This window comes from Castor canadensis, chromosome 7 (assembly GCF_047511655.1).
Source record: "Castor canadensis chromosome 7, mCasCan1.hap1v2, whole genome shotgun sequence".
Lineage (NCBI taxonomy): Eukaryota > Metazoa > Chordata > Mammalia > Rodentia > Castoridae > Castor > Castor canadensis.
Window position 1 is genome coordinate 138,924,478 of NC_133392.1, and position 13,698 is coordinate 138,938,175.

At 37.1% G+C, this 13,698-nt stretch overlaps 1 protein-coding gene across 7 annotated transcripts in view; it reads right to left on the reverse strand.

Moving 5' to 3' along the window:
- Positions 1 to 13,698, reverse strand: part of S100pbp (S100P binding protein) — a 33,899-nt gene that overhangs the window by 11,387 nt on the left and 8,814 nt on the right. For all 7 annotated transcript variants that reach the window (XM_074080675.1, XM_020173971.2, XM_020173969.2 and 4 more), the window contains one exon: positions 12,750 to 12,853. In XM_074080675.1, the coding sequence (XP_073936776.1) occupies positions 12,750 to 12,853 (104 nt within the window). The remainder of the gene's footprint in view (positions 1 to 12,749; positions 12,854 to 13,698) is intronic.

A 13,698-nucleotide genomic window follows, 5' to 3' on the forward strand; every position in this document is an offset into this window, starting at 1 on the left:
AATGAATTGTTATAACAGAGAAGAATGGGCAATCCTGAGTGCTGTTATGCTAATTCTCATGGTTTTATAGGTTGTTATATTTTGACCCTAACTCAGTCAAGTGAGGCACATGACCAAAGAACAGACTCTCAGCTGGCCAACGACTAGTATGTGGCCTGACATCACCAGGTTACTAAGTGAATCAATCAGATACTGTTCTTTGGAATGTGAGCTTTGGTAGTAAGGGAAGGAGAAAGAGGAAGAGTGATATGGGAGTAGGGACGGAATGTAGCGCACAGAGAGCTAATACAGCCGTAGAAACACTCACTGATAACAAAGATTAGATCAGAAAAATATGAATAAGAAAGTCTGAAGGGGTAAGGACTTTGACTTGGCCCTATGACTATATAGCTGCTTCTTTTCACTATGGGGTGCGACTATGTGATTAAACAAAATCTAAACTTCTTTACTTTTTTTGTGTGTAAATCTTTAAATTCAATTACTTAAAAGCAATTGTAATGTGTTTATCCCATGTAATCTAAAATACCTAATACAGGGGAGGTAATGGAAAAGAAAAAAAAAAAAAAGTGATCCGGGGGCATGGGCAACTGCTTTTATAAATACAAATAAAAAGAAAAAAAGTAAGTAGAATGCAAATGTATCACATGTAGATAAACAAAACTGATGAACTAGTACAAATCTTGACCAATTTTCTTTATAGAAAAGGCAAAAAAGTAAAAGAAACAGGAATTATTATGTAACTAATTTCTGAAGTAATATATTATACAGGGGACACTGAGTGATATACAAATATCCTCAAAGTACTGGCAAATGTAGAATCAGAATTTATATAACCATTGTTGCTATAATCTCCAATAAAAGCCAAAGCAGAGACTTCCACTTCTAGCCAAGTTAACCTACCATTGTAAGTAACCAGAAACCAAGCAAAATATAGGGAACAACTGCTTTTGGACCATTCAGAATGTGATCCTTGAGGAAAGAGAAACAACTTAGGTGAGGCCTTAAAATTTCTTATGAGTCTGTGATTTTTCAAAAGGTACTTTTAAATGAAAGTAAAATAAACATTTCCAAATAAATAAAAGCAGATTTCATCACCAGGAGACCTGTACTACAAAACTTATTAAAGGAATTCCTTAGGAAAAAAGGAAAAATATTACCAGATGGAAACTTGGGCTCTACAGAAATGGTATTAAGAGCACTAGCATTTGGGGTTGGGGGATATAGTTCACTGGAATAGTGCTTGCCCAGCATGTGTATGTGAGGTCTTGGGTTCAATCCCCGGCACTGGGGGGAAAAAGGAAAAAAAAAGCACTAGGCACTGGAAACAGTAAATATGTGAGCAAATATGTCTTTAAAAGAATTGACAATAGGGCTGGTAGAATGGCTAAAGTGATAGAGAGCATGCCTAGCAAGTGTGAGGCCCTGAGTTCAAATCCACTACCAACAATAAAAAAAGAACTGACTGACAAAGGTAAAAGTAATGCATTGAAGGGTTTAGAACATATGTATATAAAATGTACGATAACAACAGCACATAAAAAAAGAAGGGGGAAGCTGGGCGCCGGTGCCACATGCCTGCTAATCCTAGCTACTCAGTAGGCAGAGATCAGGAGGATCACTGTTTGAAGCCAGCTGGGGGATATAGTTCTCGAGACCCTATCTCAAAAAAAAAAAAAAAGCCATTATAAAAAAAGGCTGGTGGAGTGGCTCAAGATGTAGGCTCTAAATTAAAACCTCAGTACCGAAAAAAAAAAAAAAGGGGTGGGGTGGGGAGCTGGATATGGTATGGTGGCACATGTCAGGATGCTGAGGAGGAGGATATCAAGTTTGAGTTTGAGGGCAGTCTTAAGTTATAGGAGCCTTAAGTTATATGTTAAGTAATAAATTATGTGGAGAGACTATAAGTTAAAGATGCATACTGCATACTATCAAGAAACAGTTCCCAAAGTGTGTCCAAGGAGCCCTGGGATCACAAGACCTTTGAAGCTATGTAAGGTCAAAATTATTTTCATAAGTTGGGCACCAGTGGCTCACACCTGTAATCCTAGCTACTTGGGAGGCTAAAATCAGGAGGATCCCAGTTCGAAGTCAGCCTGGGCAAATAGTTGTGGAAAACTATCTCAAAAATACCCAACACAAAAAAAGGCTGGTGCAGTGGTTCCAGTGGTAGAGCAATTGCCTAGTGAGCATGAGGCCCTGAATTCAAACCTCAGTACTGCCAAAGGGGGGAAAAAAAAAGTACTTTCACAACACCACTAAGATTTCATTTGTCTTTTCTACTTACACACAAGTGTATAGTGTATATTTTCCAGAGGGTATATGAGATGTTATGACATGTACAATCATGTAGGAGAATTCAACAGTTTCCTATCAAGCCAGAGACTTATAAAAATGTAAGACAATGTCATTCTTCTCTAAATGTTTTGTTTAGGAAAATCATTATTTAAATAAAAACATTTATGTTAATATGTAATGAGTTGACTATTATTTTAAAGTATACTATAAAGCTGACAGGTGGTACAGATCTGTAATCCTAATTACTTAGGAGGCTGAGGCAGGAAGATTACTTGAGCAAGTGAGTTCAAGACCAACCTGGGCAACACAGATGCCATTTCAAAATAAGATGTACTAATAGGTTATTTATTAGTTCTACCTTTTAATATGGTTTCATATAGACAGATATAATCCACACAAAAGTACTTTGGGGTACTCAATTTTTAAAAATACAAATAACTTTTAAAAAATATATATATATTTTTTGGTGGCATCATGAACTTGGGGCTTCATTCACTCTCTCACTTGAGTTATGCCCCCAGTTCTTTTAGTTTGTTTTTTAGATAGGGTCTTACACTTTTTCCTGGGCCAGCCTGAGAATGTGATCCTTAGAAATGCCTGGAACTGCCTCCCGAGTATCTAGGATTGCAGGTGTGTACCACCACAGCCAGCTAAAAAGTATAAACAATTTTTAAAAGAGCAAATGGATTCTCAGACCAAAAACCTTGAGAACTACTACCTGAAATACCTATACGATACAGTACAGGTAATAAGCAAATGAGATAAAATGGAATATTCAAAAGTAGATAGGAGGCAGAGATCAAGGTTCAAGGCCAACCCAGGCAAAAGTTAACCAGACACCAGCTCAAAAACAAGCAGGCTTATGGGATATGCCTGTAACCCCAGTTATTCCAGAGGTAGAAAGAAGAGGATCTCAGTCCAAGGCTGGCCCAGGAAAAAGCAGGAAACCTTATCTGAAAAATGAACAAACCAAAATAACTGGGGACATGGAAGTGGTAGCAAGTTTACCTAGCAAGCATGAGGTCCTGCATTCAATTCCCATTACCACTGAAGGGAAAAAAAGTTAAGACAGAAAACAAGTAGCAAGATGGTAGATTTAAATTAAACCATACTGGACACAGTAAGGACAGAGATTGTACACTCAGGAGGTTGAGGCAAGAAGAGCTCTAGTTTAAGGCCAGCCTAGGCAGGGACGAAAAGCAAGACCTAACTATAAGCTGTCTTTAAGACATCTACTTGAAACATAAAAACATAGACAGGTTAAAAATAAAAGGATGAAAAGGCATATCATGCAAATACTAGTCAAAAGAAAGCTAGAATGGCTAGATTAAAGCCAAAGTAGACTTCAAAACAAGGAATATGACTAGAAATAAAAAACAAGTTCATAATAACAAAGGCTCAATTTATCAAGACCACATAAAATTACTAAATGAGTATTCATCCAAGAGCAGAGTTTCAAAATACATGAAGAAAAAGCTGACAGCCATGAAAGGAAAAACAGAAAAACCAATGATTAGTGTTGGATATGTGAACTCTTTTTTTTTTTTTTTTGCGGTACTGGGGCTTGAACTCAGGGCCTACACCTTGGGATATTCATAGGTTAGAAGGCTCAATATTATTATGATGTAATTTCTCCCCAAACTGATCTAGAGAGTCAACATAATGCCCAGTAGGTAATTCTGAACAAATTGACAAGTTAATTCTTTTTTTAATCAAAGAAAATCTAAAGGACTAAAACAATTTCAGGACTTACTATAATACTCTCCAAGTAAGTGTGATATTAGCATACAAATAGGTATATGTATCAATGGAGCAGAAAATTCAGAAATAAACCTATGGAAAGGATAATTGGTACAACAAATGATGCAAGAACAAGTAGATATCCATATGCAAAAAAATAATCTCCTACCATATAAAATTCTATAATCACTTTGAAAATAAGTTTAGCAATTTCTTCTAAACACTACATGAATCAGCAATTCCACTAATTATTTACTCTACAAAAATAAAGACACACGCATACACAAAAACCCACACAGGAATGCTTACAAATGGTTTATTAATAATAGCCAAACTACAAACACAACTGTCCACCAAGTGACCAAACTAAACTGGCATATTAATATAAGGAATTCAGTAATAAACATAAAGAACTACTGGAGGTATAGCTCAGTGGTACAGTGCTTGCCTAGCATATATGTAAGGCCCTGGGTCCCATCCCTAGCACTGCAAAAACAGATACATGCAAAAAACACAGAACTATGAAAAAAAAAATATTATCCCAAATAAGAGAAGCCAGACACAAAAGAACTTTTTGCATGCTTCCATTTATATGACAAATGTACTGTATATAAATTAAGAGATCAGTGCATTTCCAGGGCTAAGGTGCTAGAATGACAAGGATGGAGCACAAGAGAAATTTTGGGGGCAATGGTAATATTCTATCAATCTTAATTAGTGCAATAACTTCACAAGTGCACACATTTGCCAAAATGTGCCCATAAGATGTTTTTTTTTAATTTCATGTAAAGTATACCTCAGTTAAAAAAAAAAAATTAAGCCAGATCAGTGGAACATACCTGTAATCCCAACTACTCAGGAAGCAGAGATGGAAAGGAACAGAGTCCCAGGCTGGCCAGAGCATAAAACATCAGATCCTATCTTAAAAAATAACTAAAACAAAAAAGGGTGGGAGACATGGCTTAAATGTAGAGCTCCTGCCTGGCAAGGTCAAGGCCCCAAGTTCAAGACCCAGTACCATCAAATAAATAAAGTTGATCAAGAGAGAAAAATCAGTTGGGCACAGTGGCCTATAATTTCAGCACTGAGGAGGCAGAGGCAGAAGGACCGCAAATCAAGTCCAGCCTGGGCTACATAGTGAGTTCAGCATCAACCTGAGTTATGTAGCAAGACCCCATCTGGGGAAAAGAAAAAAAAAAGTCAAGGAGTACTTCCCAGACAAACATAGCAGGTTACTATTGAGTTTTTCTCTTCTTGCTACTAACATCACTCACTAAATTACAAGTCTCAAATCAATGATCTTAGCAACCATCTAAAATTAGAAAGAGAGCAAATGAAAAAGCAAGAGATAAAAAAAATCAAAACAAATATCAATGAAACAGAAAATTAAGAGAAAAACCAATGTGTTGACAAAATTTTAGCCAGATTAGGAGGAGACACAAACGACCAACATTACCAAAAGATGACATCACTTAAAAGTTTTATAGATAAAAGGCTAAAAAAGGAGTATTATCAACTTTATGGCAGTAAGATTGACAATTTGGATGAAAGGGACAAATTCCTTGAAGGCCACAAACTACCAAAGCTCACGCAAGAAGAGACACTCATTCTTCTACATAAATTCTTTCAGAAAACCATAAGCTACAAAGTTTTGAGCTCAAACCAAACCCCAGTACCACAAAAAAAAAAAAAAAAAAAAAATCCAGAAAATTGAAGAGGGACTTTCCAGCTGGGAATGGAAGTTTACTACTGTAATAATCTTAGGTACTTGGGAGGCAGAGATCAGCAGGATAACGGTTCAAGGTCAGCTATGGTAAAAAGTTCACAAGACGTCATGGGCATGATGGCACACGTCTACTGAGAAGCACAAATAAGAGGATCATGGTCCAGGCTAGCACAGGCATAACGTGAAACCCTATCTCAAAATAACCAATGCAAAAAAGGCTGAGGGTGTGGCTCAAGTGATAAAGTGCCTGCCTAGCAAGCACAAAACCCTGAGTTCAACCCCCTAGCACTGCCCCCCCCCCACCAAAAAGGAACTTTTTTGGGTGGAGACTTTTTATTTTGGTCATACTAGGATTTGAACTTAGGGCCTCATGCTTGCTAGACAAGCAATCTACTACTGAGCCATTCCACCAGCAAAAGAGGGACTTTTCAAGTCATTCCATGAGGCCAGCATTACCCTGATACCAAGACCAAAGAAATGATAAGAAAAGTATACTAAGGCTGGGGGCATGGATCAAGTGGTAGAGTGCCTACCTAGCAAGTGTAAGGCCCTGAAATCAAACCCTAGTACAAAGCTGGGCAGCAGTGGCTCATACCTATAATCCCAGCTACTCAGGAGGCAGAGATCAGGAGGATCATGGTTTGAAGCCAGCCCAGGAAAATAGTTCTTGAGATCCTAGCTCAAAAAAACCCCATCACAAAAGAGGACTGGTGGAGTGGCTCAAGGTGTAGGCTAAGTTTCAAACTCCCGTACCACACCCACACCCATACCCACACATACACACCCACACCCACACAAAAACCCCAATACAATAATGAAAAATTTAAACAATACTATTACAAGGAAAATACTTAAAGACTAAATGGGGCCAGATGTGGTAGCTCATGCCTATAACTCCAGTTATGTGGAAAGTGTAAATAGGAGGATCCTGATCTATGCAAAAACACAAGCTCCTATTCAAAAAAAAATAAATAAAGCAAAAAGAGCTGGAAGCGAAGCTCAAGTAGTAGAGCACCTGCCTAGCAAACGCCAAGGCTGAGTGCAAACCCCAGTACTACAAATCAATCAATCCATTAATAAAAATAGACAAGATCAAATAAGGAATTTGCATTAGACCAGGAATGCAAGATTGGTTTAACACTGAAAAATCAAATGTAGTTCTCTGTATTAGTAGACATTAAAAAAAAAAAACTACTATTATAGCCTCTCTGCTTCCACCCCCTGCATGTCAGGGGCATTCCTCTCTCTCTTTCTATTTCTCCCTTCTTTGCCCTGCTTTGCTAAATAAACTTTTGCTAATCTTCAAAATAAAAACAAAACAATACAAAAAAACTACTATATAGAGGAGGAGGTGCAGTGGTTCTCACTTGTAATCCCAACTACTCAGGAGTTGATGGGGAGAATCACGATTCAAGGACAGCCTGGGCAAAAAGTTAGCAAGATTTGCATCTCGACCAAAGGGGGGAAAAAAAAATGCTGGATGTGGTGGCATGCACCTGTAATCCTAGCTATGCAGGGGGCATAGGTAGAAGGATAGCAGTCTAAGGCCAGCCCTGAACAACAGTGATACCCTATCTGAAAAATCACTAAAGCAAAGAGGGCTGGGCACAAGGCTCAAGTGGTATAGCACTTGGCTAGCAAGCACCAGGCCCTGAGTTCAAACTCAGTACTGCAAGGGGAAAAAAAAAGAGTCAATAGATATAAAAAAAAGCATCTGACAGACTCAGTGTTCATTCCCAATGAAAACTCTCATTAAACTAAAACTAGGCAGAACCTTCCTCAAGAAGCCTGATATGGTGGCAGACTACCTGTATCCAGGCACTAGTGAAGCTGAGGCAGGAGAATCCTGAGTTTCAGGTTAGTCTGGGCTATATATTAAAGATCGTACTGGAGTGCAATAAGGCGAGAAAAGCAAATAAAAGGCATCAAACTGGAAAGAAACAAAAAATATTATTTGTTGACAACATGATCATCTATGTAGAAAACCTGATGGAATCAAAAAAACTACCAAAACTAATTAAGTGAATTTAGCAAAGGATGTAGAATATAAGATCAACCTATAAACATCAATTGAATTCCTATATATTAGCAATGAACCACAGAAATTTCTAAAACTAACTTTTACAAAACTTCACTACATTCAGGGATAAGTCTGACAAAAGATGTACAAGACTGTACACTAAAACCTACAAATAGCCAGACATGGTGGTACACACCTGTAATCCCAGCACTTGGGAGGCTGAGGCAAGAGGATTGAGAGTTTAAGGCCAGCCATGCCTAGATAGCAAAACTCTTTCAAAAAACAGACAGACAGGGCTGGCGAAATGGCTCAAGTTGTAAAGTGCCTGCCTAGCAAGCATGAGACCCTGAGTTCAAACCCCAGACTGAAAAAACCAAAAGAAAACAAAAAACCCACAAAACAAATAAATTATAGAATTACCGTACGATCTAGCAATTCCACTTCTGTGTATATAAGATCTGAAAGCAGAGCTCAGGCACTGTTGGCTCAAGCCTATAGTCATGGCTACTTGGGAGGCTGAGATAGGGAGGATCACAGTTTGAGGCCAGCCCAGGCAAATAGTTGGGGAGATCCCATCTCCAAAATAACCAGAGCAAAATGCACTGGAGGTGTGGCTCCAGCAGTATAGCACCTGCTTTGGGAGTACCTGCTTTGTAAGCATGAAGCCCTAAGTCAAAATCCAGTTCCACCAAAAATTAAGACCCTGTCTCAAAAACAAATGCTACTTAATAATGATAGAAGAAATTACATATTTAGAAAATGAGCATTTTCTATGAAACTCCCAAAGTAATAGCTCATTCAGACAAAGATCATCAATGAATGGTAAACAGTTTGTTGGGAACAGCACACTCATACAGTTCCAAAGCATCACCCCACAGATGACTTACTAATTATATATAAAGTGGAAAAATGGATCTTGAAGTGGAAATTTGACAGTCAGTACATTAATAAACTTAATATCAGTATTAGTGAAACAACCAAACATCAAATGTTAAATGTAAATCCTAATTTGATACAGAATAAATACCTAATAGCCCTCTGAATTATTCCTGCCCAAAATGCTTAATCTCAATCTAATCATGCATCTAGATCCAATCTCTAATTTATAAAATACAGGAAATAGAAAAGTAAACTAAAGTGACACAAAGGAAACAATCAAAATTCAGAATATAGGACAATCTAGAAAACAAGTGACCTATATTAGAAGAGATTAAGGTGACAATAAAAATGTGGTTTGATTAGATATTATTTGAACAAAATTATCAAAAGACATTTTGAGACAACTGTAGAAACTGCAAATGGAGTAGGTATTAGATGATTTTAAGAATTATGAGAGCCAGGGACTGGTGGCTGACATCTATAATCCTAGGTACTTGGGAGGCAGAGATTGGGAAGATCGTGGTTTAAGGCCAGCCCAAGCAAACAGTTCAAGACACTCCCGTCACCAAAATGATCAGAGTAAAATGGACTGGCAGTGTGGCTCAAGCAGTACAAATGCCCACTTTGCAAGCACCAAGCCCTGAGTTCAACTGCCAGTCTCACTCTGCCCAAAAATTATGATTAAACATAAATTGCCAATAAACATAAAAAAATGTAACTTTACTAATTATTAAAACAAAATGTTAAAATTTACCTACCAATATTGGCAACAATAAAAATTAATACAATTTTGGGGAACAGGACAATCTGGTAACAAGTAACAAAAGCTCTTCCCCACACACACACAGAGGCTTGAACTCAGGGCCTACACCTTGAGCCACTCAACCAGTCCTTTTTTGTGATGGGTTTTTTTTTAAGATAGGGTCTCCTGGATTACTTGCCTGGGCTGGATTCTTACTTCAATTCTCCTGATCTCTACCTCCTGAGTAGCTAGGATCACCAGCATCCAGCCAACAAAAGCTTTTAAAATGTTTATATACTTTAGTAAATTCAAATGTAGTTTTTCCACATTCAGTTTAAATCCTATTGGGTTAGTCATCTCCTTCCATTTTATCATTAATGTTATAGAGACCTGTTAAAACTATTCCAGAAATGGAGGTTGGAGGATAAAAGAGAATGATGGAGGGGGTGAATTCAACTATGATGTAAGAACTTTTCTAAATGTCTCAACGTACCCTTAGTACAACAATAAAAAAATATATAAACACCAAAAAAAAAAAAATCCTACATAGAATGTAACAAAACAAATCATCCTTCAACCCTGTTATTCTAATATAGCCATAACTCTTTAGTGCCATATGGGTTTTTAATAGCATTAGCAAAGAAATACCAACCACTTCTTTCTTGACATCCCAGCTAATGGAAAACTGTATGGTATTTTATACCAGTCAGCTTCATTTATTAATATTTTGTCAAATCAGTTTCATCTCGTTTTCCAGGGCGTTTTTTTTTTTTTTTTTTTTTTTTTTTTTGAGAACACCAGATATCACACTATAAAAGCTTTAGCATGAGAAAGATGAGTTCTCTTGGTAGTAATAGTAATTATTCAATAAATTCTAGTTGCTAGAGCTGGGTATTGTTCTATGCAGTACACTTGTATTTGCATGTATAATCACGCTTCACAAGACAAGTCTCATCCTCATCTTACAAATGAGTTTGTAATGGGTCAAGATCACCTAATCAGTAAGGAGTGGTGCCAAGATATGAACCCAGAAGTTAACTCTAGACTAGACTTTATTTTCCCAATCACAAAATCTGCCTTTCCACTGTATTTCTAGATGTTGATTGTTGTAATATTGGGAGGATTATTAAATGGAAAAGATGCTAAAATGTGAAGAAGTGCTCTGCTTTTCTTGTGAAATTTTCTTTAAATGCCCCAAATGAGAAAGAAAAATATAACTAGATATCAGTGTCAACTGCCTAGGATATAAAAGAAGGAAAGTCACCTCAAAGGGAGAAAAGCAATTACCAGGCTTTTCCCACAGACCTTGAATATAAACTCTTTTTAAATCTGTCCCTCCAACGATGTGGGTGTCTCTACTTCCACCAGGCCTAAAATAGTTCAAGCAAAAAGATCTCACAGATAGCTGAGAAATCAGTATGAGCTATATTTGACTGCTTAATGAAATCTTGTGTAGAAAATAAGAGAACTTAGAATAAAAAATTCTTTTCAGCCAGGCACCAGTGGCTCATACCTGTAATCCTAGTTACTTGGGAGGCTGAGATTAGAAGGATCAAGGTTTGAAACCAGCTTGAACAAAGTTCTCCATCTCCAAAATAACCAAAGCAAAACGGACTGGAAATATGGCTCAGCGGTAGAGCACTTGCAAGTACCAAGCCCTGAATTCAAACCCCAGTTCCACAAAAATAAAAAAATTAAAAAAAAAATAAAAATCAAACAAAACACAACTTCTGATATCTTACAGCCTTAAACTTTTCACTTATAGCCTTTTAAAACTACTAATCTAGGACTTTCCAAAAAAAAGAAAAAGAAAAAAAAAAGGGAGTCTCCTCTGCTACAGGACTGAAAATTCCCCTAAAATCTTCTCTTAAGAGTAATTAAGCTCATCTTTTCTATGGAATTCACCTACAACATCCTCCTAGACCATCTTTCACTCTTCCCAAATATAAGCAGAAGGATTCCTTCCTAGTTCCTACTGCACTTTAAATGTAATTCTTTAGAGAACTAATTGATATTACGGTATAATTATCTCGTTCTCTGGACTATGAATTCCCAGGGGGCCAAGAGACCCTGTGTTACTCCTCTTTATATTTCTAGTTCCTAATCTTCAAACTTAACACTACTGAAAGTACTTGAGAAATAGGGAAAGAAGCTAAAGAATATGTAGTGATTTTATGAAAAGGAATTCTTTTACCAGTACAAACCCTTTTATCAGTGTAAAACTTCCGAAATTCAGTTCTGTCCACAAGTTTCCCTTTAGGAATTTCCCTATCTGCCAGTACAGTTAGGTTCAAACTGAATGATAACATGGAGAAAGAATTTAACCACTTTGATTAGCAATAGATTCTAATGAAATACAGATAAATCAGCTTGAGGGATCTGGAAGATTCCAATCTTCCAAGAGCTTTTATCCAGAAGTTAAGATGCAGGATGGTGTTTAAAATGCCTGCTTTTATGTTTAAATGCTATAGGCAACAGAGAAAATAATTTCACATAAAATCACAAAAACAATGGATTAATAAGGAGTGCCAGATCATTCACCTCTACTATTTTTCAGGCAAAAAAAAAAAAGGCTGACACCTGTAATCCTAGCTACTCAGGAGGCAGAGATCAGGAGGATCACTGTTCAAAGCCAGCTCAGGGAAATAGTTTGAGAGTGGCTCAAAGTGTAGGCCTAAGTTCAAATCCCAGTACCACAAAAATAATTAATTAATTAATTAATTAAAAATCATGAATTAAAAATAGAGGTCTGGGCTACAGTTGTCAACCATGGGGGGGTCACTTTATGTATAGTACTGGTGTGAGGCTGCTTAGACCCTTTTCTAAAACTGGTTAGCCAAACTTCTTTGAGTAATTATCTGGTTAGACAATCCCTTTAAGTAAATCTTTGGGTAAGGAAGTTATCTCCCTTACCAATATAAAGAAATTCAAGCCAGACACAGTACAAACCTGTAATCCCAGCATTCTGGAAGCTGAGGCAGGAAGATGGAGAGTTCAAGGCCAGCCTAGGCTATATAAAGAGACCTTGCCTTAACAACAAAGAAGAGGGGCTCTGGTGGCTCTTGCCTGTAATCCTAGCTACTCAGGACGCAGAGATCAGGAGAATCGAGGCTCAAAGCCAGATGGGCAAATAGTTCAAGAGACCCATCTCAAAAAAAAAAAAACCATCACAAAATAATAGGGCTACACCTCAAGGTGTAGGCCCTGAGTTCAAACCCCAGAATCACAAAATAAATAAATAAATAAATAAAAAAGAAAATTCAAAATAATCCCCCAGTTTAAGCTGCCTTACACTAGAAAGCAAAATCCCATCATTTTTACATGCTAGTCTTTAATTACGATGTTACCTTGGTTAGAGTCCCCTGGGTCTTCTATATGAGCAATGACTCTGCTGAGATAAATTTCCTTCTTTTTTTCTAGATCTGACTGTGAAAACGTCGGAACGTTAGTCCTTGAACAAAGCAAATCAGAAGGAGGAAAAGTTAATTAGAACCACGAATATAGTGCTTTATGGAGAGCAGTCACATACTGCTGATTGGTTAGAACAATGAACTTTCACAGGCAAAAATCTCTTTAAGATACAAAAACAGAGGACAGGATTAAGTCACATAATATGAAGATGAATTCAAGTATGAAGTTAAGAAGTAAGAGAAGAAATAGATACAAACTCCTGCTAACAAGGAATAATAAGTAAAGATTATCTAGTCTCTAGAGAAAGCATTTGTTAAGTAATTCAAGGCTAGTTAGGAAATACCTAACTTCACAGAGCCACAGAAAAGTTGAGATAAAGACTGAAAAGAAAATCTGACATTTAGGGTAATGGTGACCCCGGCAAAAGCAATACTGAGAGCACTGTACTGAAGAGTCAGCGGATGAGAATATTGAGACTGTAAATTTATTACCGGTCCAAATAGCTTGACTTGTGTTCTTTTGGTATAATTACTATTGCAAGAAATTTACAATATTTCCCTCAAAATTACACAAAAACCAAAAACCAGAACATGGGATGGGGTAACAGTCAAAAAGGATTAGGCTTACTTATAGTATTTAAAAAATTTTAAACATAATATATATAACATACAATAAATGGGTAATCAGAATTTTTTTTATTTCACCGTAAGAAAGCCAATCTGATTCAACCTGACAAATAGCATTTCTAGTACATTCAACTGAAAAGTCCATGTACAGACACTGCCATCTCCTGGCAATAAGAAAATAAACTGAAAAAGTGACCGAAATCTGCAGTCTCTATCTAGGACTTTTTCCCAGTTGTACGTGAGCTGGGAAAGATGGCTA